The following is a 27919-nucleotide window of genomic DNA, read 5'->3' as shown; positions in this document are numbered from 1 at the left end:
TTCTGACACCAAGTCTCCTTCCTGCCTAAAGGCCTGGGTGCCCAGCACCTCTCTAACCTGCAGGATTCTGCTTCTGCTCTGGATCCTCACAGGGGGCCTCTGTGATCTGAAACCCACCCCCCCCGCCCCCACCCGCCATCCCCCTGCCACCTTAGACAATTAGAGCATAGACTTTAGAATCAGACGGGTCATGCCTGAATCCTAGCTACCCACACATGAGCTCGCGTGACCTTGGGCACACCTCCAAACTACTCTGAGCTTCGTGTATTCACAGGTAACATGATGCCATTGCCCTTGTGTTAGGTGGGAAGCAAGGCATGCAAAGCAGTATGTCTGGGTCACAGGAAGGGCTCAGAAAATGAGAACTGTTATTTTTGTTTTTGTTACTGCATAATTATTTATCACTTGTGTGTTTCCTGTGTTTCCTCCACTATCCCACAGGTTCTGCAAGTCCCAAACCCCTAGTAACTAGTGGTGCAAGCTAGGTCAGTATTGGCAGAATGGATGGTGCTGGCTTTCCCGGGTCTCAGCCACATCAGCTGTGTGGTGGATGTCCTTGGCCAGCTCAGGGTCACTGTAGGGAGTGAGTCACGTGAGGGCCGTGGATGTGCTTCCAGGTGTGAAAGCCTGTGAGGGGCTTGTCTATGCTCTAGAAGTCCAGCTGGCCCATCTCTTCCACTGGTGCCTCTCATGGGTGCTGCTGTTTGAGGGAAGTGCCTGGTCCATCCCTGGGGAGCCCTTCCCCTGCCCCAGGACCTTGCACTCACCATCAGACACTCGAGGAGCTCGGACACCTGCGAGAACTCGTAGCTTTGGGCGCCCTCGTTGCAGCTGATGGCCCCTACCAGCATGAGTATGGCCGTGAGGAAGCTCTGCTTCAGGGTCTCGTCCTGGGGTCAGACAGCGGAGCAAGGGGATGGGTCGGGGAGTGGGAGCACCAGAGGGGTGGGAGAGCAGGAGGGTCACTGTCACGCATGGCAGCAGAGATCTCCGACTGGGGCTGCATAGGCCCCAGGATGGGAGGACCCATGTGATTTTAACAGTGTGAATAGTTGATGATGCTTAAGCATCAGGAGGTGCCTGTAAGAAGCCCAGTGTCCAGATTCTTGTGATATGTGGCTACCCCAGGCCCAAGGATCAAGTGTGCAGTGGCCTCAAGGGGCTGCCTGGCCCCTCACAGTTCCCAGGGTGCAGGGTCAGGGGACTGTCATCACGGGGCATCCAGTTCTCCTGAGTGAGAACCCAGGGCTTGCTTTCAGGAGGAAGGCAGAGGGCTGGGGTCCTATGAAAACCCATGAAGCATTAGGTGGGAAGGATGAGGAGGAGGCCAGGCCAGTTGGGGTGGGGTGGAGAGGTGGGCTCTGGGGCCCTGGGACGTCTAATCCTGCCCCCACTCTGGTGGTCTCCGGGGCCCTGGGGGGGTCTAATCCTGACTCCACTCTGGTGGGCTCCAGGTCCCTGGGGGGTCTAGTCCTGCCCCTGCTCTGGTGGGCTCTGGGAGGGGCTGGGAGTCATACCCAGTAGCTGTAATGGAAAAAGAAGACCATGCTGGATAGGATGTTGTCCACCCATGGGAGGATGTGGGCCTTGGCCTTGTCTGCCATCTGGCCGTAGGCGAGGAGGATGGTGCTGCTGGCCCACTTCCACCGCAGGTCCTCCGAGTTCTGGGCACAGTGGGGTGGGGGCGGGGTGGGTCAGGTGCATGGGGCCCTGCTGAGCCTTCCCCTGGGGTGTGGTGACGGGAGGTACCCCAGGCCCTAGCGGGGTCCTGGTGGCAGGGCAGACCTCAGTTTATCTCACAAGGAAAATGGGGAGATGGAGCTGTCTCCCTAGGGTGGAGGGCTGGGTCTTGTGGGGTCACTTGGAGGTGTACCCGGGGGTCCTTGTCTCTGCAAGAATGGGCTGGAGTCTAAGCCCCCCACCCTTCTGGCCTTGGGGTGGCCTGGCCCCCGTCTGTCCCACCTTAGGCTCTGGGAGCCTGGGAGGGGCGTGTCTGGACCTAGAGAGACAGTGATGGGGCACCCGGTGCGTTGGCTCCAGGTGAGACCCTGAGAGTGGGGCCCTCAATGTCCCCTGAGGACACAATGATCCTGCAGCCCGTCAGTGACCAGACCCTCTGTGGGGGTCTGAGCCTCGGGTCCCAGCCGCTGCTCTACCAGCTGCTGGGTGCAGCACTGCAAGGAGGCCAGACCTTGGCTGTGGTCCTGGTTCTCACTCACCCCCTCCGTACTATCCTGGCTCGCCTCCTGGGGTCACTGCCACTGCTTCCCCCTCGGGAGCTCCCCGGGGCTGGCCTTGGGCCCTGGTCTCCTGCTTTGGACGAGGCCCAGGATCAAAGAGCCACCAACCACCACGCGGCAGGAAGGCAGCCACGCGGGAGCTGTCCCTGGAGCCCCTGCTGTGTTGGCCTCACAGCTGGGCTCCCTGCAGCCCGGTGGGAAAGAGGGAGCACCATCGAGGAGGGGTAAATTGTGGCGCGGGGGCCACGCGCGCTGTTGCAGAGGTGGGCCAGAGGCTGGGGGCGCGGCCCACAGCCTTTCCCCGTAATCGGCCCCAGGAGCCCCCACCCCACAGAGGCCAAGCATCCCTGTCTGCAGCCCAGGCCTCCGGCCGCTGGAGAGCCAGCACCTTGCGGGAGAAGCTGTTGAGGCTCCACTTGACGGGCGTGCTGCGGCCAAACTGCTTCAGGATGGCCCAGACGTGGTCCAGGTGGCGGGCGGCAGCCAGCCCCACAGTGAGCGCAATGCCCTGTGGGGGCGTGGGCCGGGGTCACTGACGTGGGCTGGGGGCTTGTCCGAGGGCACAGGGCACCTGCCTCCCACTAGCCTGGGAGGACACACACGTCTGAGCCCAGCCTTGTGGGGGCGTCTCTTTATGGGGGCTGGAGGCAAGGGTGGGGTAGGGGGAGAGGTGACACTATGGAGCCCTGCTACCGCTGCCTCCCCATCCCCAGGTCTCAGCAGCCCCGCACCAGAGCAGGGGAGGGTCCAGGAGACAAGGAAGAGGACACAGCTGTGATGGGCTTGGAGTGGGACCAGGGTCAGGGGTCAGAGTAGGACCAGGGTCAGGGCTCAGTATGTGACCAGGGTCAGGGGTCGGAGTGTGACCAGGGTCAGGGGTCGGAGTGTGACTGGGGTCAGGGCTCAGAGTGTGACCAGGGTCAGGGGTCGGAGTGTGACCAGGGGCGGGGCTCGGAGTGTGACCAGGGTCAGGGGTCAGAGTATGACCAGGGGCGGGGCTCTGAGTGGGACCAGGGTCAGGGGTCGGAGTGTGACCAGGGGCGGGGCTCGGAGTGTGACCAGGGTCAGGGGTCGGAGTATGACCAGGGGCGGGGCTCTGAGTGTGACCAGGGTCAGGGCTCAGAGTGTGACCGGGGTCAGGGCTTGGAGTGTGACCGGGGTCAGGGGTCAGAGTGCGACCAGGGTCAGGGGTCAGAGTGTGACCGGGGTCAGTGCTCACAGTGTAACCAGGCTCAGGACTCAGAGTGCATGACCAGGGCCAGGGCTCAGGCCTGTGTGACCAGGGTCAGGGCTCAGGTCAGGGGTCGGAGTGTGACCAGGCTCAGGCTAATCCTGTGGTCAGGGTCAGGCAGTTGGCATTGAGTGGTCTTGCAGCCTTACCTCCCTCTGCTTGGACCACTGGTGGGACGTTTCCAGCAGGGTTTTCAGGTGTGTCCTGACCGTGGTGCCGTTTTCTGAGGCTTGGAGCATCAGCCCATAGTAGATGAACAGGAAGGCCTGGGGAAGGGTTCAGCTTCCTGTCTTGAGCCTGAACCACCTCTCTGCGCCCCTGTCCACCGGGCGGTCTGCCACTTCCCCTGCAGGCCCTCTCGCCCCTCTGCTTTGTGACCAGCAATCCCTGGCCTGGTGGTGAAGCGTCAAGGGTGTGGCTGCAAGTCCTGCGGCCCGGCCCGCGCCCTCTGTTTCTTTTGGGGGCCTGGGGCTTGCTCTGGGTGGGGGTCCCGTGGACAGAGCCCTGGGCCTGTGCGGTGGGCACCAGGGATGCGGGTGGCCCACCTTCTCCGGGGGCTGTTCCTGCTGTGTCTGGTCAGGCTTGGTGAGTGCCCCCAGCAGCTCCTTGGACCACGCTTCTCTGTTCAGAAATGGCACCGACTTGATGGCCATCTGTGAGCAGACAGGGGTGGGCGGGCAGAGGGTCTCTGTCTGAGTCTCCCCCAGCCTGGCCCGCCCCCAGCTGCTTGGGGTCCTGACTGCTGTCCTCCTCCCCACTCCCCACTCCTGAGGCTCCAGGCCCGCTCTCTGACTTGTTCGCTTGCCCTTGGGGACGAGACTCATTCTTCAGGGTGTCCCTCCCTGGAAGTTCTCCAGGAGGGGCTGGAAACCAGGAGCCTGACTATGTCCCCAGGGCTGGGCCGAGGCCTGGCTGTCATAGAGGCCCAGTGGCGCGTCCCCTCAAGGTGGCTGCACCACAGTGTGGGTGCCTGGGGGGGCAAGGTTGGTCTTGTTTGCCCATGGCTGTCTCCCCAGCACCTAAAACAGTGCCCGACAAGTAGTTGACACTCTGTTAGTATTTTTGAATGAAGGAATAAATGAACCAACGATCAAATAAATGAATGAGAAGTCCCTTCTAAACATAAAGTCCTAAAAGCCCTAACACAGCATCATTTTATGATGATAAATATACAGCCTCTCTATTTTTAGTGTTCCTGGTTTCCACAATACAAGTCGTCTAAGATTTTGATCCTAAGATTCTTTCTGGTGGAGAGACTCCTAATTATGCTCCCAACCCAAATACCTTAAAAGAAGAAAAGATTGGTAAATGTGAAGATAAGCATTTCAAGAAGTTTGTTTAGCCATCACCATAAATTAAGTTGAAAGACACAGTAGTTTTTTTTTTCTTTCTGTGATCTGTTGCCAAGAGTTAATATCATTGATAAAGAGCACTTTATAAACCAATAAGAAAAAGATGACAATCCACTTAAAAATGGAGATATATAAATTCAACCTTACTAATATTTAAGAAATGGAAATTAAGATGATGTATCATTTTGGCCAAGATTGAGAAATAGTAACAGCACCATTTTGGAGGTGATTGGATCACATTAAAGTGCAGGTTTGGGCAATGTAAACTAAAATTTATAGTTTATATACATCCATTTCCCCAATTAATTCCTTTTCTGGGGATCTACCCTAAAGGAGCACTAGCAGGGCCATCCATCCCACAGCCTTTTGGGACAGAAGACCTGCCCAGAGCGCCGCCTGCCGGCAGGACTGTCTACACCCCCTCTGGTGATGCACTCTTGGACCTGGAAATGGAAACTGCTCTAGGCTAAGGCTTCCCTGGTGGCACAGATGGTAAAGAATCTGCCTACAATGCAGGAGACCTGGGTTTGATCCCTGGGTCGGGAAGATCCCCTGGAGAAGGGGATGACTACCCACTCCAGTACTCTTGCCTGGAGATTCCTATGGACAGAGGAGCCCGGCGAGCTAGAATTCATGGGGTCGCAAAGAGTGGGACATGACTGAGTGACTAATGCTTTCACTGCACATTGGCCATCTCCACTCCTCCAGGGCTTCCCAGGTGGTGGTGGTGGTAAAGAACCAGCCTGCCAATGCAGGAAGCAATGAGATGCGGGTTTGATCCCTGGGTCAGGAAGATCCCCTGGAGAAGGGCATGGCAACCTACACCTTCTTGCCTGGAGAATCCCATGGACAGAGGAAGCTGGTGGGCTATAGTCCATAGGGTCGCAGAGAGTCAGATACACAACTGAAGCGATTTAGCATGCACGCACACCAGGGCAGAATCCAGAGGAGCCTGCCTTCCCTGGCTGTGCCCCACACCTGGTGCATTTGCTGGGGTGCAGCAGAACCTGGGTGGCTCTCCCACACGCCCACAGGACAGGTGTCTGCCGAATGCCCAGGGAACCCCAGTCTCCTGGAAGCTCCTAATTTCTCCAGAAGCACCAGGGGCTTCTGTTCCCTCCCCCAAAACCTTTGGTGTCTTTTTCATGGCAGCATGTACCAGCATTTGGTGGCCAAAGCGGAGCCCAAACTGCTGCGACACTATTTATGGGAATTAGTGTGAATTCTGCATGTTTCCACAGCAGAGGTAGTCATCTATCTGATTCTGCATCAGTCCTAGACCTTGCTAAGAATGTTTACAGAATATATAAGGTGGGTCCATATTTCTTTTAAAAAACCTGAAATATTTTGAAATTTGAAACACATCTGTTTCCAAAATTTTCTTTAAAGCTTTAAATATTTTAATATTGAGGTCTATTTAACTTACAGGGAGACACATGTCAGTGTGTAGTGCAACGAATTTTGACAAACGTATGATTGTTTCAGTTCAGTCGCTCAGTCACGTCTGACTCTTTTTGACCCCATGGACTGCAGCTAGTCAGGCTTCCCTGTCCATTACCAACTCCCGGAGTTTACTCAAACTCATGTCCATCGAGTCAGTGATGCCATCCAAGCATCTCATCTTCTGTTGTCCCCTTCTCCTCCTGCCTTCAATCTTTCCCAGCTTCAGGGTCCTTTCCAATGAGTCAATTCTCTGCATCAGGTGGCCACAGTATTGGAGTTTCAGCTTCAGCATCAGTCCTTCCCATGAATATTCAGGACTGATCTCCTTTAGGATTGACTGGTTGGTTCTCCTTGCAGTCCAAGGGACTCTCAGGAGTCTTTCCCAACACCACAGTTCAAACGCATCAATTCTTCTGCGCTCAGCTTTCTTTATAGTCCAACTCTCACATCCATACGTGAGTACTGGAAAAACCATAGCTTTGACCAGACGGGCCTCTGTTGGCAAAGTAATGTCTTATCCCGTCAAGATCTGGACCATTTCTGACTGCCCCAGAAAGCTCTCTCATGCTCACTCCTAGTTAACCTCCATCCCCACAAGACCGGTTTGATTTAGTTTGCCTGCCATAAGGTTAAAATTCTTCCAGAATTTTGTACAACTGGAATCGTGCGGTGTGTGCTTTTCTGTGTCTGGTATTTCTTAAAGAGATGTGTTGATTCATTCTTTGGCTGTGGTGTTCGCTGCTGCGAGTGGGCTTTCTCTAGCTGAGGGCTCCTCTTAACTGTGGCTCATGGGCTTCTCACTGCAGTGGCTTCTCTGCTTGTGGGGCTCGGGCTCTAGAAGCATGGGCTTCATTCCGTAGCTATGGCTCGCTGGCTCCAGAGAGGAGTCTCAGTATTCGTGGCACTTGGGATTAGTTGCTCCTGGGCATGTGGAATCTTCCTGGACCAGGGATCAAACCAATGTTCCTTGCACTGCAAAGCGATTCTTAACCACCGGATCTGCCGCGGAAGCCCTGTGTCTGCTGTTTTTGCCCTCAGTGTGTGTTTGAGATTCACCGTGCTGTTGCACGCTCATTCCAGTTGACTCCTCTGATTTTTATTTTTTCATTTCTGCTGCTCAGCTTCGGTGTAACTTGCTCTCCTCTCTGCAGTTTCCTCAGGTGGGTGAGCAAGTAATTGATTTCAGATCTTTGGGAGGGGATGAGTCTGCCCAGTACAGGTTGTTTCTAGTCTGAGGCTCTTACGAATGAGGCTGCTGGGAACATGCTTCTGTGTGTAATTTTGTGTACAAGTGTTTCATGCCTCTGGGGTTAGTACCTAAAAGTGGAACTGCCGGGTCCTAACTGTATAAGAAAATGTCAGTTTTCCAAGCAGGTTTCCCCGTCCCACCCGCAGCGGGCACTTCACCACCAGCATTTAGCGGAGCCTTTCTTTCTCCTTTGAGCTCTGTCCGTGGGTGGGTGGAGGCTGCTCTCGGATGTTAACTGACATTTCCCTGAGGACTCAAGATGCTGACCGTTGTGTCTTTGGCTTTTGGTCATTCATCTGCCTTCCTCTGTGACATGCCTACTTAACTCTTTTGTTCACTTTTGCAATTGAGCTGTTTCTCTTTTCTCCCTGATTTTGGAAGAGTTCTTCACTTATTCTGGATACAATCCCTTGCCAGAGATATGTCTTGTGAGTATTTTCTCGTGTCTCTGATTTCCCCTTTTTCACTTTCCTTGTAGTATTGTTGGATGAGCAGAAGCTTTAATTCAGATGGAATCCAATTTATCCATTAAAAATTTTTTTTATGATGAATGGTGTCTGGGTTCCAAGAAATATTTACCTGCCTCAAGATAAAGGAAAGATTGTCTCCAGTATTTTCCTCAAGAAGTTTTTCGTGTTTTTAATATTTAGGCCGTGGGCCCATCTCAAATTAACTTTTGTGAATGGTTCGAGGCAGGCATTAAAGTTCCTTTTTTCGTAATGAAGTTGGTTGGCATCACAGTGCCAATACACAAATCAATTTTTAGAATTGACATCTTAACATTATCGACTCTCGTTATCTATGATCATTTATCTGCGTTTATTTCGGTTTTATTTAATTTCTTTTTGCAGTGTTTTGTAAAGATCTTGCCCATATTCTGTTAAATTTATCTGAGTCTTTCATGTTTTTAATGTGACTGCATCATAGTTTTTTAGAAGTTTATTTTCCAATTGTTTATTATTAGTACACAGAAATTCAGTTGACATTTGCATATTGATTCTATACCCTGAGATCTTGCTAAATTCAATTATTAGTAATTAATAGTTCCAGAATTTAAAAAACTGTGAGATTTTCTGTGTATGCAATCATGTTGTCTGCAAAGAAAGACAGTTTTTCATTTTCCATTGCAATCCGTATATCTGTTTTCACCTGTCTCTTACCTTAGGCCCTGGTTAGGACTTCAGTGCACTGTTGACCAGAAGTGGAGACTGTGGACCTCTTCGCCTTATTCTGATCTTAGTGGGAAGGTGTCATTCATTCATCATAAGGTAAGTGAGTGGCAGCGTTTCCATAGATGCTGGTTTCCTCCCACTCCTGCTTTGTGAAGAGCCTTCCTCAATGTGATGCTGCGACTTCTACTAAAAATATACACATGGTCTTCATCTTCCGGCACAGAGCTCCTAAAACCCTTTCCTAAGTGAGGAGAGCAGTAAAGTTAGGTGTCTTTTGTTGTTCACAAGAAGCCTGGCTCCACTTCTGGAGAGCCCCTGGCTCTCCACCCAGGATGAGGGCGAGTTGCCAGGAGAACCAATCCTGGATCGACAGTTGGAACTCTGACCCACCTCTCAACCTTCAGAGAGGCGAGAGGGCGAGAGGTGGACTTTAATTATCAGCCGCCAGCGGTTTCGTGAATCACACCTATCAACAAGGTCTCTGTAAAAACTCCAAAGGGCTGGGATGTGAGAGATTCCAGGTAGGTGAACAAAAAGGCAGATTTTTCTTGCTAATCTTTTGCTAAATATTTTTGAGTTCATCTTCATGAAAGATATTGGTTTATAGCTTTCTTGTAATGTCTTCTTCTGGCTTTGGTGTTGGAGTTGTGCTGGCCTCATAAGATGGTTTCAAGACTGTTCCTTCTTCCTCTATTTTCTGAGAGAATTTGGACAGAATGGGTAATATTTCTGCATTAACTTGTGACGGGCTTCCCTGGTGGCTCAGATGATAGAGAATCTGTCGGCAAAGCAGGAGACCCAGGCTGAATCCCTGGGTTGGGAAGATGCTCTGGAGAAGGGCATGGCAACCCACTTCAGTGTTCTTGCCTGGAGAATCCCATGGACAGAGGAGCCTGGCGGGCTACAGACCAAAGGGTCTCAGAGTCAGACATGACTGAGCGACTAACACTTTAACTTGTGATGGAATTCACCAGTGAAGCCTGTGGGAAGGTTTATAAAATATGACTCCAATTTCTTTTATCCAGGGCTACTCAGGTCCTCTGTTTCTTCTCTTGTCAGTTTTGTGGTTTGTGTTTTCTAGGGAATTTGTTTATTCAATCTAAATTGCCTAATTTATTGGAATCATATTTTATTACCCTTCCATGTTTAAAGTTGTTCAGTGATACTCCATCTTTACTGATAATGAATATTTTTTATTTTCTTGATCAGCTTATCAAAGAGCTTATCATTTTATTAATATATTTGAAAAACCTACTTTTGGTGTTATTCACTCTTTATTGTTTGTCCATTTAAAAAAATTTGATTTTTCCTCTACTTTTTATTATTTTCTTTCCTCTACTTTGGGCTTAATTTGCACTTTGGGGATGGCTCCTTTAAATGGAGTTTAGATAATAGATTTTATCTTTTTTCTTTTCTAATATGGGCATTACAAGTATAAATTTCTTCTAAGCATTGTTTTTTGTTGAGCCCCACAAATTTTTCAATTTTTCATATTGTGCTTTCTTTAATATTCATTTCAAAATATTTTCTAATTTTCCTTGTGATTTCTTCTATGACTTGTGGGTTATTTAAAAGAGTGTTGTCTAATTTCCAAACATTTGGAATTTGTCCAGATGTATTTGGTATTGATCTCTAATTGATGTTCTGGGCAGAGAATGTATTCTGTTTGATTTCAGTCCTTTTAAATTTATTGAAACCTGATATATAGCCCAGCAAATGATCTGTCTTGGTGAATGTTCCATTTACATTTGAAAAGAATGTCAATTAGATCAATTCGGTTAATTATGTTGTTCAAGTCTTCTATGTCCTTAGTGATTTTCTGTCTTATTTTTCTATTAATTACCTGTATTGCTGCTGCTGGCGGTGTTATTTCCACTAAATGCTATTTAATTACAACTATTCTGCTGCTACTATATGATAATAATAACTAATGGAGTGAGTGAGGGCTTCCTATCTGTCACGCAGAATGCCAGACACCGTGTAGATTATTTCCTATCATTTCACAGCAAGCATTGGAGGTTGGTACCTTCACCCCCATTTGATAGAGGAGGAAATAAGGTACAGAGAGGCAAAGTAGGTCACCCAGGACACACAACTGTGGTTGGTTGAACCTGGACTTGAATCCAGGCCTGCCAGGGCCCGGCGTCCCTTCTCCTGGCCACGTGATGTGTGGTTGGAGCGGGAGCAGCATGACACCCGTCCTCGCTGTGACGACTTCAGTCCCCACCGCCCTCCTCCTTGCCCCTCTGCTCTCCCATCTGGCCTCCGTGTCCTCTCTGGGCCCCTTAGTCACGGACCTAGACCCCAGGGTGGGCAGGAAGGGCCTTGTGTGTGTTGCACACTTGCTCTGTGCCAGGAGTCTAGAGACCACAGTTCACATCCTCACTCCCAGGGACCCTGCAGCTCCTCGGTACCAGCCTTGCCCGCCCTCCGCCTCCCGTCCTGAGCCTCCTCCGTCCCCCCAGGGCTGAGTGCGTGCCCACCCTCACCCCCCATCAGCCCCACAGAGGGCCCCCATGTCTGGGCTCCCTCCCTACCTTGGCCAGCTGCTCTTCCCAGCCAGCCTTCTCTCCCTCCTTGAAGAGATTCTCTGAGGGAGAGAGCGGAGGTGGTGGTCACTGGAGGCCAGGTCCTATGTCCACGGCCGGGGCTGGGTCTTGGGCTCCATCTCCCCCATTCCTTGGACATGACTGAGTCAGGACTGCGTTGTCCTGGGATTATCCGGCTCCCTGGGGGAGGTGAGCTCCGAGGATGGTGAGCTGGGCTTGGGGCTCCATAGCACTGGGCTGGTGTCATGGTCCTGCCATCCCTGCTGTGTGACCTCAGGTGGGTCAGGTTCCCTCTCTGGGCCTCAGGCTCACCCACAGTGGAATAGAGGGTTCCCTCTGGGCAAGGTCCCTTGGGATGTGCTTGGGTCTCCTCAACGGTGGGAAAACAAGGCCCAGAGGGGCACACTGGGGCTGGAAAGCCTTTATGGAGCTTTGGAAACCCAACCTCAGAAAGAGGGGCCACTTCGGGGATTGCTCTGGGGGGTCTCAGAGGTGACCCGAGGCACAGAGGGACCTCCACCCAGCCTGTCAGCTCCAGGGGAGGGGTGCACAGCCGAGCCAAGCTGAGGCCTGCCTCCTCCCAGCCTTATTCCCAAGCACAGCCTCTGAGGCCTCCCCTCTGGGTCGCCCTGGAGACAGCAGATCTGCCACACCCATTTTTCCCCCTCACTTCAACCCCCCAGCTGAGGCTGTTGACTAGCTCCTCCCTAAGGCCCCGAGGTGTACTCACACCATTTCCTCCTCAAACCCCTACTCATCCCGCAAGGCATGGCTCAGAGTTGGCTGCCTCCTCTGGGAAGTCCTCCCTGATGGCCACCGGGGCAGACAGCAGTGAGTTCAGCTCATGCTTGTGAATGAATGAATGAGTGATGGATGGGAGGTGGAGTGTGCCTCCCTGGCGAGGCTGTGAGCTCCCAATGGCAGAGCCAGGCACACGACAGGAACTCAAAGAGTGTTAGCTGAGCCTCATCCTGGTAAGACCTCCCCCCCGTGAGTCCTCCCCGGGGGTCCTCAGAGACCCCCCACTATGCAAGGTGGCCCTTCCAGTGGTTCAGAGGCAGCAGCCACGGAGGTGGCACAGGAACATGGAGCCCCCGGGGCTGCAGCGTGCAGCCCCCGGGGCTGGTGCCTGTCGCACAGTCTGGGAGCTTGGCCTGTCTGTCTGCCGGGAACCCATGGAGAGGACCGCGGAGCACGCGGCAGAGCAGGCCTCCCTCCTGGAACCCCCGCGCTCCGCCCGGGCTGTGTCCAGGCCTGCGGCTGAAACGCCAAGGGCAGGAGCGTGGCCTCGTCGGGACGGGCGGCACAGACGGGCCGTGGGGGTGTCCCGGCCGCAGCCTGCGGCCGTCTGGCTGGCTTCCCTCTTGTGCAGCTGATCTCGGTCCCGAGGGTGTCCCGCGGGTCAGCAGCCCTGCCGGCCCCTCCTGCTCTCTTCATGGCCTGCCCTGCCGCCCCCTGCTAGCCTGCGGACAGAGGGTGGCCAGGCCCAGGCCCCGAGGGCAGGACATACCATCCGAGGTCATGATGCCCATCACGTAGAAGAGACTGCGGTGTGGGAAGACGCCCGACAGGACCTCGGTCTCCAGATGCTGGGCCACCGCCTGCCACGAGTGCCTGCAGATGGCCACCAGCACGTTGCTGGCCGCGTCCTGGTAGGCCTCCTCCAGCTCCTGGGCGGGGGGCGGAGAGGAAGAGTGGGTGCTCAGATGGAGCCTTGACATCTCACACGTGGGGTCTGGTTTGGTGGGCAAGACAGCTACTGTCAACCCAGGTTTTGGATGGAAAACTGAGGCCGAGGGAGCCTGACACGCAGAGTGGGCAGGTGACGGTGAGGCTCATCCCCAGGGCTCAGGATCACACGTGAATATCCACATCCCTGGGCCTCTTCCTGGTCCAGAAGCCCATCGTCATTATCCCTGCTGCGGAGCCTTTGCACAGATGCTGTCTCCCGCCTGGAATACAGTGCCCACTCGCCCTGTCTGTTCAAATGCTAGCCCATTTTGAAAGCTTGCTCCAACGCCTACACTCTGGACACACGTCCTGAAGGCTCTACTTGATGTCACTTCTTTCCGGAACTCCTGGGAGCTTAGGACAACATCACAGCCTTGGAGTCTTAACCACCAGGGATTCAGAAGCACAGTCTCTGCTTCTGCCCCGAGATCTCGGGCATGAGGAGTCGGTGTCAGCATCCCAGGGGCAGAGGCCCAGCTGGCCAGCCCCCTGCCCTCCCTGCACCCCAGCCAGGCCCACCACGCTCTGCTCGAGGGGCAGCCTCAGACCGCTGTCTGAGACTGTCCATGAGATTTCCCGCTGTGTTGCCACACTCAGGGCTTTTCTCAGTGCTGTCTGGGCATCATGTGAAATCGTTATATCATTTATGATTTGTTCAAAGGGTGACTATGAGGGCTTCTTGTTAAGATGAGGGGTTGAATCTGATTTTGCTCTTTCAGGAAAAGACCTCAAGTACCCTACATTTAGGAGGTTTTTACCAAGGGCGATAGCCACCCCTCTGGGTGAGGTAACTGGGCTGAGCACTAAGCAGGCGGTGAAGCAAGCTGAGAACTTGCCCCCGCCGACACCACACGTGGTCTGGTAGAAATCCTGGGGGGTGCATCTCCCAGATGCTTACAGCTAGGGGGGCCGGGGAGAGGGCAGATGGGTGCGAAGTCAAGCGCCCAGATCCCTTCCCCAGTCTGCACACCCACAGGGTCTCTGGAGAGGCCAGGCTGAGGGTCTCTGGGTGGGGAGGCCAGGCCCGCGAATGCCGGGGACAGGCACTTCCTGGGTCAGGTTCTCCACTCTGCCGCGCGGGGCTGAGCCCCAGATCAGGTCTTCCCTGGGAGATCTGGATGGCCCGAGAGGAACGACACTGAGGTGCTGATACGGGGACGGGGACACACGGAGGACAGTAGAGGGCTCACCTCGTAACTCTGCTGTGGACCCCCAATCTCATCACCCACCTGTGTGCCCAGAGCATCCTAGCAGCTCGTAAGCACATGCAGATGGCCACACAGAGAAGGCCACGGATGTGGGAGGGACCAAAACCATAGCCAAAACCACAAACCCGATGAAACCCAAAGAAAAGCTACTCGGAGGAAATAGAGGCCAAGCAGAGAGATAAAGCTTGAAGCAAAACAGTCCCTTTAATATCCTGAGAGATAAGGGAAAACACTGCATCTGTGAAGCTATTAACAGGATGAAATGGGAACATTCTGAGGACAAAGACTAAGATGTCCTGAAAGTTAAAGGCTCATGGATGTGCATAGAAAATGCAGTCAAAGATTTGGAAGATGATGGCTCCTCAGAGAGGAGAATGAAGGACAGAGAGGTGGAAAAAGTGAAGGGGTCTTTTGGGCCTAGAAAAGAGAACAACAGTCTCAAAGGCCCCTTGCTGAATCGGAGAAATCAAAGCATAACTTTAGTTCCACCCTGATGCTCCAAGCCAGTTGCATCTATCTGGGACTTATCACCCCGTGTCCGGAAACCTACCAGCCCCTACACCCACCCAGAAGACTTATCACCCCCTGCCCAACTACAAATGTCATCTCAACAAAAGAATACTCAAAATATCCCGCCTGATTGACGTTTCCCTTATCGCTTCCACAAACCTCCCTATAAGTATGAAGCTTCCCTGATCCCTTTCGGCGCTCAGCCTGTCATTAGGCCAACTGTCGCCCCTCCTTGCCTGAATAAAGGTAACCCACTTCTGTTGAGGTCGTCTTTCCTTTTCTGCCTCGCCCGAACTATGCCTTACAAAAAGAGGTGGGATGAGAGTATGAGGAACTCTGGAGAGCTCTGGGTCTGAGAGTTCCTGAAGCCTAGTACAGAGAAACACAGGGGACGATGTCCTGGGGAATCAGGGAAGCATCTTCCAGAAGCAAAGGACCCAAGCAGCTGGACTGCAAGGATGCAGGACCGCCTATCACAGAGGCTAAGACAGACCCAGAGCCAGGCACGTGCTGGGCGTCATGCAGATGGAGGCGCCAGGAGGCACCTGCTCTCCCTGTGAGTCCTGGACCAGCTTGTGCACCCAGAGAAGCACCTGCCCCCACCTGCTGGGGGATGTGCGGTCCAGGTCCAAACCTCTGGTCTTCAATAGGCAGGGACCCAGAGGCAGGCAGCCAAGGGCTGAGTTACTGCCTGGGGAATGGGTGGGATGCACAGACCAGTCAAGAACTCTCTGAGCCTCACCTTTCTCTGCTGTAAAATGGGTGCATGACGTTGTCCCTCTGAAGGGGCTGGTGGTAAGAAAATGAGAAAATCGGTAGAATCTCTTGGTCAGTCACAAGACTGGGCATTCCCAGCATTCTTTGGGTCCCTGGGGCAGCTGCCTGCACCCCAGAAGCCTTTGTGGAATGGCCTATTTGCTGGGGGTTGGGGGTGGGGGACTCACTGTGGACTTGGTCATGTTCTCCAGGGCCAGCTGCATGAATGACTTCTCCCAGGTCTCCTCCAGGGACTCACTGGCTCCAATGACCGCCTCTAGGATGTGAAAGAGCCGGAACTTGTGCCGGGTGGAGATCTGTGGGCGGCAGGGTGGACACAGGCTTAGAGACGAGTTGGATCTGATTAAGTGGGGAGTCGCCATGGGAGCAGCGGTGGCGGGGGGGGGGGGGGGGCGGTGCGTAAGGAGGCCAGCGAGGAGATAGCATAGTGAACGCATTTGGCCATCCACGTAGCAACACCTTTGTCAACAGCCCTGAGCTAGGTTCTGCAGAGACAGATGAATAAACACTTGTCCCCATCCTCAGGGAACTGCAAGGGGGTCTAAAGAGCATTCTACCAATTTATCCATTCATTCTTTTATCCATCCATTCATTAAAAAAATCCAGATAGAGCTTTCCCCTAATCATCCATCCAACCATCCCTCCACTGTGACTTTAGGCAAATCACTTCCCCCCTCTCAGTCTCAGTGTTCTCATCTCTGGGAATCACGACAGTTTATCGAGAGACTGTTCAGAGGATGGTCCACACATGTTGGTCTACTTTCCACCCACCCCCTGCTGGCTCGCTGGACGCATGGGGAGACTGACTTGCCCCAAATCACAGCTCTGCTGTCCGGAGGAACCAAGGTCTGAACCTGTTTTGGGTCTAGCCCTCCCCTCCCCTCCCCTCCCCACGCCCGCCCTGAAGAGCCCGAACAGCTCCCACCTGCTGGTTGTTTACAAAGTAGTCGCTGATGGTTTCCAGCACCAGGTTGGGGGCCCCGTGAGATATGTTCTTGATTTTCTTGATGGTGTACCTCAGGTGGACGGAGTCTGAACTACTGAGGTCCTGGAGCAGCTTGAAGCAGATGGCTGAGGCAGAAGACACGCGCGTGGGTGCGCCGTGGGAAGGCCACGGCATGCCAGCAGCACTGGGTGGGCGGGGAAGGGTGGGACTGGGAACGGAAGCCGCGATCTGACAGGAAGTGCTGGGGAACTGAACACACTGGGAAATCCTGGGGCTCCTAACTACTCTGCCGTCCTTTTGAGATCAGGAGCAAGAAAGCAAGCAGGGAATGCATTCTTGTTCACGCGTGCAGTACTCGATCCATTCATTGGCTCACTCTCCTTTTCACCCATCCATTTACACATCTATCATCCGTGTGTCCGTCGATCTGTCCATCCACCCATACATTTATCCATGTCTTTCTATCCATCAACCCACCGGCCCACCCACCTTCCTGCTCATCCTTATGCTCATTCATCAGTCCATCCATTAATAAATTTATCCATCTATCCACCCTTGGTCCATCCAACTTTCCATTCCTAAATCCATCCATCTATCCATCCATCTACTCACTATTCACCCATTTAAAAATTCATCTACCCATCCACCCACCTATCTGTTGATAAATTAAGCATCCATCCCTCCATCCCTCTATCTGTTCTTTCCTCACCCCTTCATCCTCCATCCAGTCACCCAACATTCAGTGGTATTCATTTACTGTAAGACTGTGTGTGTGGCCCCAAGGGAAGTCAGGGCCTGGCTCTGTTCTGAAGGAGTCTCCAGCCCAGGAGAGCCATACCCAGTATCAGCGGACCTGAGTTCTGTGGGGAAGTTGTATAAAAGGCCCTGGGCACAGAGAGGGGAGGGGTGATAAATCCTAAGATGGAGAGGTAGTCAGAACTGGCTTCACAGAGAGGGTGGCATTTTAGCTTTGCCTACAAGGATGAAGGCAGGGGAAAAGCATTCCAGTGAGAGGGCCTGGTGTGAGCTGAGGTTCTAGGGTGTGAAAGGTGTTGGAGGAGGGCGGAGGGAAGGGCTGAGAGAGGGCATTTTGGGTTTTCGATGGTGTCTTAGGAAGTGTGAAGAGACCAAACAGGATGGGCAGGAGGCCGTGATGAAAGCTGCAAACAATCCACGCCTCTTGAAACCCCAGGGTCCTAGAAGGTGGGCCTGTTCTGGCCCTCGGCCCCACGCCTCTTGACACCTCAGTGTGCTGGAGGGTGGGCTTGCTCTGACCCCCTTCCCCAGGCCTCTTGACACCCCAGGGTCCTGGAGGGTGGGCCTGCTCTGACCCCCTTCCCCATGCCTCTTGTCACCCCAGGGTTCTGGAAGGTGGGCCTGCTCTGACCCCCTTCCCCAGGCCTCTTCTCACCTCAGGGTCCTGGAGGGTGGGCCTGCTCTGACCCCCTTCCCCATGCCTCTTCTCACCCCAGGGTCCTGGAGGGTGGGCCTGCTCTGACCCCCTTCCCCAGGCCTCTTGACACCCCAGGGTCCTGGAGGGTGGGCCTGCTCTGACCCCCTTCCCCAGGCCTCTTCTCACCTCAGGGTCCTGGAGGGTGGGCCTGCTTTGACCCCCTTCCCCAGGCCTCTTCTCACCTCAGTGTCCTGGAGGGTGGGCCTGCTCTGACCCCCTTCCCCAGGCCTCTTCTCACCCCAGGGTCCTGGGGGGTGGGCCTGCTCTGACCCCCTTCCCCAGGCCTCTTCTCACCCCAGGATCCTGGAGGGTGGGCCTGCTCTGACCCCCTTCCCCAGGCCTCTTCTCACCTTAGTGTCCTGGAGGGTGGGCCTGCTCTGACCCCCTTCCCCAGGCCTCTTGACACCCCAGGGTCCTGGAGGGTGGGCCTGCTCTGACCCCCTTCCCCAGGCCTCTTCTCACCTTAGTGTCCTGGAGGGTGGGCCTGCTCTGACCCCCTTCCTCAGGCCTCTTCTCACCCCAGGGTCCTGGAGGGTGGGCCTGCTCTGACCCCCTTCCTCAGGCCTCTTCTCACCTCAGGGTCCTGGAGGGTGGGCCTGCTCTGACCCCCTTCCCCAGGCCTCTTCTCACCTCAGTGTCCTGGAGGGTGGGCCTGCTCTGACCCCCTTCCCCAGGCCTCTTCTCACCTCAGGGTCCTGGGGGGTGGGCCTGCTCTGACCCCCTTCCCCAGGCCTCTTCTCACCCCAGGATCCTAGAGGGTGGGCCTGCTCTGACCCCCTTCCCCAGGCCTCTTCTCACCTTAGTGTCCTGGAGGGTGGGCCTGCTCTGACCCCCTTCCCCAGGCCTCTTGACACCCCAGGGTCCTGGAGGGTGGGCCTGCTCTGACCCCCTTCCCCAGGCCTCTTCTCACCCCAGGATCCTGGAGGGTGGGCCTGCTCTGACCCCCTTCCCCAGGCCTCTTCTCACCTCAGTGTCCTGGAGGGTGGGCCTGCTCTGACCCCCTTCCTCAGGCCTCTTCTCACCTTAGTGTCCTGGAGGGTGGGCCTGCTCTGACCCCCTTCCCCAGGCCTCTTGACACCCCAGGGTCCTGGAGGGTGGGCCTGCTCTGACCCCCTTCCCCAGGCCTCTTCTCACCCCAGGATCCTGGAGGGTGGGCCTGCTTTGACCCCCTTCCCCAGGCCTCTTCTCACCTCAGTGTCCTGGAGGGTGGGCCTGCTCTGACCCCCTTCCCCAGGCCTCTTCTCACCCCAGGGTCCTGGGGGGTGGGCCTGCTCTGACCCCCTTCCCCAGGCCTCTTCTCACCCCAGGATCCTGGAGGGTGGGCCTGCTCTGACCCCCTTCCCCAGGCCTCTTCTCACCTTAGTGTCCTGGAGGGTGGGCCTGCTCTGACCCCCTTCCCCAGGCCTCTTGACACCCCAGGGTCCTGGAGGGTGGGCCTGCTCTGACCCCCTTCCCCAGGCCTCTTCTCACCTTAGTGTCCTGGAGGGTGGGCCTGCTCTGACCCCCTTCCTCAGGCCTCTTCTCACCCCAGGGTCCTGGAGGGTGGGCCTGCTCTGACCCCCTTCCTCAGGCCTCTTCTCACCTCAGGGTCCTGGAGGGTGGGCCTGCTCTGACCCCCTTCCCCAGGCCTCTTCTCACCTCAGTGTCCTGGAGGGTGGGCCTGCTCTGACCCCCTTCCCCAGGCCTCTTCTCACCTCAGGGTCCTGGGGGGTGGGCCTGCTCTGACCCCCTTCCCCAGGCCTCTTCTCACCCCAGGATCCTAGAGGGTGGGCCTGCTCTGACCCCCTTCCCCAGGCCTCTTCTCACCTTAGTGTCCTGGAGGGTGGGCCTGCTCTGACCCCCTTCCCCAGGCCTCTTGACACCCCAGGGTCCTGGAGGGTGGGCCTGCTCTGACCCCCTTCCCCAGGCCTCTTCTCACCCCAGGATCCTGGAGGGTGGGCCTGCTCTGACCCCCTTCCCCAGGCCTCTTCTCACCCCAGGATCCTGGAGGGTGGGCCTGCTCTGACCCCCTTCCCCAGGCCTCTTCTCACCCCAGGATCCTGGAGGGTGGGCCTGCTCTGACCCCCTTCCCCAGGCCTCTTCTCACCTCAGGGTCCTGGGGGGTGGGCCTGCTCTGACCCCCTTCCCCAGGCCTCTTCTCACCCCAGGGTCCTGGAGGGTGGGCCTGCTCTGACCCCCTTCCCCAGGCCTCTTCTCACCTCAGGGTCCTGGGGGGTGGGCCTGCTCTGACCCCCTTCCCCAGGCCTCTTCTCACCCCAGGATCCTGGAGGGTGGGCCTGCTCTGACCCCCTTCCCCAGGCCTCTTGACACGCCAGGGTCCTGGAGGGTGGGCCTGCTCTGACCCCCTTCCCCAGGCCTCTTCTCACCCCAGGATCCTGGAGGGTGGGCCTGCTCTGACCCCCTTCCCCAGGCCTCTTCTCACCTCAGGGTCCTGGGGGGTGGGCCTGCTCTGACCCCCTTCCCCAGGCCTCTTCTCACCCCAGGGTCCTGGAGGGTGGGCCTGCTCTGACCCCCTTCCCCAGGCCTCTTCTCACCTCAGGGTCCTGGGGGGTGGGCCTGCTCTGACCCCCTTCCCCAGGCCTCTTCTCACCCCAGGATCCTGGAGGGTGGGCCTGCTCTGACCCCCTTCCCCAGGCCTCTTGACACGCCAGGGTCCTGGAGGGTGGGCCTGCTCTGACCCCCTTCCCCAGGCCTCTTCTCACCCCAGGATCCTGGAGGGTGGGCCTGCTCTGACCCCCTTCCCCACGCCTCTTCTCACCCCAGGGTCCTGGAGGGTGGGCCTGCTCTGACCCCCTTCCCCAGGCCTCTTCTCACCCCAGGATCCTGGAGGGTGGGCCTGCTCTGACCCCCTTCCCCACGCCTCTTCTCACCCCAGGGTCCTGGGGGGTGGGCCTGCTCTGACCCCCTTCCCCACGCCTCTTCTCACCCCAGGGTCCTGGAGGGTGGGCCTGCTCTGACCCCCTTCCCCAGGCCTCTTCTCACCCCAGGATCCTGGAGGGTGGGCCTGCTCTGACCCCCTTCCCCATGCCTCTTCTCACCCCAGGATCCTGGAGGGTGGGCCTGCTCTGACCCCCTTCCCCAGGCCTCTTCTCACCCCAGGATCCTGGAGGGTGGGCCTGCTCTGACCCCCTTCCCCAGGCCTCTTCTCACCCCAGGATCCTGGAGGGTGGGCCTGCTCTGACCCCCTTCCCCAGGCCTCTTCTCACCCCAGGATCCTGGAGGGTGGGCCTGCTCTGACCCCCTTCCCCAGGCCTCTTCTCACCCCAGGATCCTGGAGGGTGGGCCTGCTCTGACCCCCTTCCCCATGCCTCTTGACACCCCAGGGTCCTGGAGGGTGGGCCTGCTCTGGCCCTCAGCCCCAGGACTTCCTCAGGTGGAGGGACTGATGGGGTCTGCCGGAACCAAGCCCCAGGGCCGGGGGTCACCTTTGTTGTAGGCTTCCTCGATGAACGTCCTGTGCTCCTTGGGCATCAGGGCGGCCTGGCTGGTCTGTGACTTGCAGAGCAGGATGGTGGTGGGGAGCCTCTGTCTGTCCCCCTGGGCAGACTTCTGAGGCACCTTCATGTAGGCCTGGTTCTTTTTGAATTCAGAGATGTGGGAGGAAGTTCTGAAAGGGAAAAGAGGACTTGGGTGTATGTATCTGAATGGCCTCGTGTGTTTACAGGGGGAGGTGCTGTAGAGGCCGAGAGACTGGTATTATCTAAATAGAAAATTCCAAAGAATCTAAAAAACACCCTACCAGAACTAAAAAGTGAATTCGGCAAATTGGCAAATATAAAGTCAGCATATAAAAATCAGTCATGTTGCTAAGTACTAGCAACGAACTGGGAATTAAAATAAAAAGGTACTATAAACAATAGCACTAAAAATCATGAGATATTTGGGTATAAATGTATCAAATAATTATAAGATCCATACACTGTAAAATATAAAATACTGTTGAAAGAAATAAAGACTTTAATAAATGGGGCAACACACCGTGTTTACAGATTGGAAGACTCAATGTTGTTGTCTATTTTTTCTAAATTTATCTAAATATTCAATGCAATTTTCATCAAAATCCAAGAAGCATTTTTTTTTTTGTAGTAGCCAACAAATTGTTCCTAAAATTTATGTGGAAAAGTAAAGGAATAAAGATAGCCTAACAATTTGGAGAGAAGAGTTGGAGTACTGATACTCTGATCTGAAGGTTTGTTATAAGTTATAGTAATCAACGCAGTGCAGTATTGATGAAAGCACAGAAACAGAAACAAATGGAGCCAACTATAGAGTCTAGAAAAAGGCCCACATGTATTTTGGTAAAGGTGCAAAAGTAATTCAATTAAGAAAGGATAGTCTATTCAATAAATGGTGCTGCAATGACTGGATAAACATATGTAAAAAATAAACCCCAATGTATATCTCACTACAAACATAAATTAACTCAACAGTGACCACAGACTTAGAGTAAAACCTAAAATTCTAAAACTTCTCGAAGAGCATGTAGGAGTAAGCCTCTGTGACCCTGAGCTGCACGAAGCAGTCCCGTGTGTGACACCAAAGGCACCATCCATAAAATAAAAAATCGGTGAACAAGTTCACCAAAATTAAGAATTTCTGCTTTTTGAAAGACAGCCACAACAAATGAAAAGGTAAACTTTGGACTTGGAGGAAGAATTTGCAAATCACATACCTGATAAAAGACTACGCCTGAAATATACAAATACCTTACGAACAACACACAAACAGCCTAAGAAAATACAGGTAAAAAGATTCAAATGACATTCCACTAAAGGAGAAAAGCAGATGGCAAATAAGCCCATAAAAACTGCTCAACACCATTCCCCATGAGAGAAACAAATTAAAACCACAGTGGGATATCAATACACATCTCCTAGAACGGAGAAAAGAAAAACCAGAAAATACCAAGTGCTGGTGAGGAGACAGAGTAACTAGAGTTTCCATCATTGCCCGCGGAAATGCAAAATGGTACAGCCAACGTGGAGGGTGGTTTGGTACTTTCTTAGAAAGTAAAACCTACATTTACCATCCGACTCAGATATTTTACTCCTAGGCATTCACCGAAGTGAAATGACAACATCACAGAAAAATCTGTACACAGATGTTTACCGTGGCTTTATAATAACCACAAACAGAAAAAATCCAAATGTCCTTCGACTGGCGAATGCACAAAAAACTGTGCTACATCCAGAGAAATACTACTCAGCAGTAACGAGAGGAGTGACTGATGAAGGAGACCACATGGAGGAGGCTTAAGTGCATCACGCTGTGAAAAAAACCAGACCCCCAAAGCTACGTGCTGCCTTGTCCCATTTTTGTGACATTCTGAAAAGGTAAAACTATACAGACAGAAAACAGACCAGTGGTTTCTGGGGATAGCGGGGTTGCTGGAGGATTGATTACGAAAAGGGGCACGGGGAATTTGCAGGGGGAGATGGAACAGTTTCAGAGCTTGTGTGTGGTAGTGGATACACTGTATGAGTCCCAATCTGGAACTGGGGCTTCCCTGGCTGTCCAGCAGTTGGGACTTGGAGCTTCCATTGCAGGGGGCACAGGTTCGATCCCTAGTCAGGGAACAAAGATCCCACATGCTGTGCGGTATGGCCGAAAAAAAAAATTAATTAAAAAGAAAAAACTTGTAGAACTGGACATTGAAAAGGGTGAATTTTACTGCATGTAAATAAAAAAAGAAATACTTTAGCTACTGAACAACATAGCTAAAATAAAACCAAACAAACCAAAAACAAAAGAAATAAGAACAAAAATGATCCCCCCATCTCATTTCCTTCTACTATTTCTTTTTTCTGAAATATTTATTTATTTTTTTTTACTTTTTGGCCATGCCTCATGGCACGCAGGATCCTTGGGGCATTCAAGATCTTATTTCCTCAACCAGGGATGGAACCCATGCCCCCTGCAGTGGAAGCTCAGAGTCTTAACTTCTGGACCACCATGGAAGCCCCTTTCTCTGGCTTATTCTTGCTCACTCCACCCACTCCAGGTGCAGAGGGCTCCCGCTGCTCCTGAACCCGCTGGGCACACTTCTACCTCAGGACTTTGCACTGGCTGTTCCAGTTTGGTGAGCATCATCCCTCCAGAGCTCTGTTCAGCTCAGCCCCTCACCGCCGCCCCCCTTCACTTCTTTGCTCAGTTGTATTTTTCTTGATGAACGTCTCTAAAATCTGACCCACTCTCCACTCCCTAAACCTGTTGATTTCCTCCCACATCCCTTCCCACCTTGTAACACTGCATAATTCTCTGGACCGTGTCTATTGTTTATCAGCTGTCTCTCCCACCAGAATGTAAGCCAGGAGACAGGGCTCTTCATGTCTTGTTTCCAGCTGTGTCCCCAACACCTGGAACTGTGCCTGTTACTCCTGGCAGGGACTCAGCAAATGTTTGTGGAAAGAACAGTGGAGTGACGTGTCCAGAGCAGCCATCAGCCCCGCCGGGCTCTTCAGGGTCCAGCCCTGGGAAAGCCCTTCCAGCTCACTGGGATCCTTGCGGTCTGACCTCTACAGCCTCTACACTAGATCAGCTGCCTGAGACCTTCCGGCTGACCTTGGGCCTCTGCTCTCCTGTCTGCCCAGAGCGTGTGACCTCCCGCCCTGTCCTCTTTGACCCCTTGCGGGGGCCACCTTCAGCCTACTCGCCATGGTCAGCGCATCCTAGGGTAGGGGGTGTGTCCCCCAGCTCCCTGATGACTAATGGCCCTCCTTGGCTCCCCCTGAACTCTCAGGAACCCCAGTGGCTCCACTGAACAACCCCTGGGCCTTTTCCTTCCCAGTTCCCCTGGGGATGTGGTGGCTGTCTCTGGGTGTCCCAGTGAAGGCCCTGGGCGAAGACTCAGTGACTGACTGAGTGAGTGGATGCTGCTGAGGGTGTGCTCCTGGGAGAAGCCAAGGTCAGCCTTGGACACTGGGACTATCCTCCTGTCCACCTGGAGCTGCTACCTTCAGCTCCCCTCCCAGCTGGCCTTCCTGCCTGGAGCGTTGGGGCCTTTCCCTTCCCTGGCCATGTCCAGCCTGAGGATCCTCTGCCCCTCCCCACCAGCTGCCTCTCTGGGGACCAGTGACTGTGTGGTCAGCAGGGGATTTTCCCGGGCTATACTTTGCCCACCACACACCTCACCAGCGCCCCCACCACTGCCAACGAGGACTGGTTTGTGTCAGGAGCTTGATCCGGTCTGCCCTGTCCTCATACCAACCCCACAAGGTGCTGAGACACAGAGGTTCAGCGACCGGTCCCAGGACACCCAACCTCTGTAGGACAGCATCCATTCAGACTGGCTCTGACTCCAAAGCTTGCATCCCAGGGATGTGACCACTGGGGCTCAGTACACACCGCCCCTCCTGGTAGGCCCCCCTTCCTACGTGCGTGCTCAGACTCTTAGTCGTGTCTGACTCTCTGTGACTCTATGGACTGTAGCCCTCCAGGGTCCTCTGTCCATGGGATTCTGTAGGCAAGAATACTGGAGTGGGTTGCCGCGCCCCAGAGATCTTCCTGACCCAGGGATCGAACCTGAATCTCTTAAGTGTCCCCCATCGGCAGGTTGGTCTTTACCCACCAGGGCCACCTGGGAAGCCTCCTCCTTCCTATGGCCTCTCAGAAAACCAGCCACTCTCGTGCAGCTCCTGGAGGGCTCAGCTTTTCACACTGAGCCTGGCCCCTCCTGCACCCTGGAGGGGCCTTGGTCGGTCAGGGTTGACCACAGCCACAAGTGAGATCTGTGTCTCACCCCAAACCTGCCTCCCAGTCCCGTGGTGACCAGGATTGAGTGTATTTTGAAAGACAGGAGAATAGGAAGGCAGTTAGCAGACAGCTGCAGGATGAGCGTTTCTCGCCCTAGATGTGAGGCGGGATGTGGCAGAGGGGAGACCGTCCTGAGCACGCAGGCAGAAGTGACGGCGCAGAACAGTAGAGCTGCGTTCCGAGGCGGGTCGGGCAGCTCCCTCGGGGACAGACATGACCATGGAAGCACAGGCGAGGACCCCGTCTGGGAGCCCCCCAGGGACAGCCTGGAGAGCCGACCTGCCCCAGTCCCCACGCAGCACACTGTGGGCCTGGGGGGGCTGGGGACCTGGAGAGGGAGCCCGCCCGCCAGCCTTCTACCTGCCGCTGGACTCAGGAGATGGAGTGTCCTTGGGCCCACCTGGGGTGCGGGGACCCCCGGACTGAAGGCCACAGAGGACCTTCCTTTTGTGCACATCCCTCACATCTCTCAGGAAACAGGCTGCTGTACCCTCTCGATGAGGTTGAGGTTCCGGGCAGCAGAGGGACAGCATGCCCACTGTCTGTCCATCCATCCACTTGCTCTCACACCGCTGGTCTCCACAAGCATTGGCAGCCACCAGGCGGTGTGACGGCAAAGGCCATGCTGGACTCGAGCCCCCCTCCCTGCACCCCATCGTCCCGCCCTGCTGCCCCCCAGCCTCCTCTCCAACACCCTGAGGGCTGCCAGATGGGAGTCCACCCCCAACTCCTGCACTCCAGGCAGCTGCCGGCATGCTGCAGGACCCCTCCGTCCTGGGCCCAGGCCCTGGGGGCCCGCCCCTTGCTGCCCTGCCCTACGGGGGGCCCCTGCCCGGCGCTGGGCTGACCTGGAGTTCCAGGACCTGGCTGAGGAGGTCCTGTTCGTGCTGGCGTGGCTGTGTGGCTTTTCTGAATGCTGCGCATCCATGTTGGGGTACAGTTTGGAGGTGCTGCTCACTCTCTCCTTGCGCCTGGCCGAGCAGCTCTATCTTGGGCTCCCCCTGCCCCGCCCCAGCCAGCCCTGAGCTCACCCCTGAGGTCACAATGCTTGCAGCACCATGGAACCTTGGCAAGGACAGGGCTGTGGGATCGAACACTGTGTCCTGGGCACAGCCCGTGTGTGAGTGTGTGTGCGCGCGTGTGTACACCTATGCCCTCAGCATGTCCCTCCACCTCTGGTTCTCAGCTGTCTCCTTCCAGATACCTGTGGACCCAGCTGACACCCTGCGTAACCCTGGAGACCCCCCGAGGCAGGAGGCCCAGCTAAAGCCCGCCTGGATTCCCGACCCGAGCGGCTGCGAGGCAGGAAACACGTGGAGTCTTAAGTCCCCGAGTCTGTGGTTGTTTGTTCCAGCGACGGCTGACTTCCTGTGTGCTCCGTGCCGGAAGCAGGCAGAGCTGGGACTGAATGGCCTCCCAGCAGAAGCCCTCTGGGCGGGTCCGCGGCAGCTTCCTGCTCGTGGTCCCTGGTCCAATTGCATGGCTACAGGGGAGCTGGGTCCTGAAGCCAGACCAGGGCTCCCAGCAGGCACCCTTGTCAGCAGACTCCTCGCCAGAGGCCCCAGGGCCCTCCCATGTGGAGGGGCCACCGGCGAGGAGGCCCCAGGCTGGTGGCTGGTGGCTGGTGTCTGGGCCTGCTGGCGGGCCGGCGCGCTCCGGGGCCAGGCCCCCCCGTGCCCAGCCGGCCCTGATCTCGAGCAGCCCTCATAGCCGCGCTGTGCCCGTAGCCCCTGTGTCCTGGAGACGCACATGTGGGACCCTGGCCGCGTGCAGGAAGCCAGACAGTCAACAGACAGCAACCGCCGAGGCCTTGGAGGCGTTGCAGCTGCTCTGGGGGTCAGCCCCGCCGCCCTGGCTCTGCCGGGCAGGTGACCTTTCTGAGGCTGTGACCTCTTTAGAAACACGGGCTGATGATGCCCCTTCCCCAGCTGGTTCTGAGACTTAAATCACTTTTCCCTGAAAGGGGCTTGGTAAGAGACGGGTGCCCAGTGCAGCACAGCTGTCTGATTTGGTGGGCAGCTGCACCATGGCTAACTGCAGCTGAATTTCAGGATGTCTCACGAGATGGGGCTCCTGGGTTTGACCCTGTGCGGGGAGGAGCCTGAGGCTGGGAGTGAGGAGCGGGCAGGGTCCTCTCATCCAGGCAGCTGGGGGACGGGGTTTTCCCCAAGCCTTCGGCTCAGCTCACTCTGACGGGGGTGTGTGGGGCAGTCCTTTTCGTAGCCCAGGTTGCCCTCTCCCATCCTTCAGCACTGTGAAAGGGACTGTTGAAAACTGGGTCCGTGAATCCATGAATCATGAAGGAG

At 55.2% G+C, this 27919-nt stretch overlaps 1 protein-coding gene across 1 annotated transcript in view; it reads right to left on the bottom strand.

The window, feature by feature from the left end:
- LOC133042249 (maestro heat-like repeat family member 5) overlaps positions 1-26541 on the bottom strand; it is a 65378-nt gene extending 38837 nt beyond the window's left edge. Inside the window, 11 exon segments of the mRNA XM_061122782.1 lie at positions 768-890; positions 1518-1664; positions 2629-2748; positions 3621-3737; positions 4017-4124; positions 11225-11277; positions 12747-12906; positions 15630-15758; positions 16388-16533; positions 21287-21468; positions 26462-26541. Of these exon segments, the coding sequence (XP_060978765.1) occupies positions 768-890; positions 1518-1664; positions 2629-2748; positions 3621-3737; positions 4017-4124; positions 11225-11277; positions 12747-12906; positions 15630-15758; positions 16388-16533; positions 21287-21468; positions 26462-26541 (1365 nt within the window).
- Between the last annotated feature and the right edge of the window lie 1378 nt (positions 26542-27919).

The sequence above is a fragment of the Dama dama genome, chromosome 21 (genome assembly GCF_033118175.1).
Source record: "Dama dama isolate Ldn47 chromosome 21, ASM3311817v1, whole genome shotgun sequence".
Classification (NCBI taxonomy): domain Eukaryota; kingdom Metazoa; phylum Chordata; class Mammalia; order Artiodactyla; family Cervidae; genus Dama; species Dama dama.
Note: the sequence above shows the minus strand (reverse complement) of the source record. Positions and strands in the feature narration are given on the sequence as shown.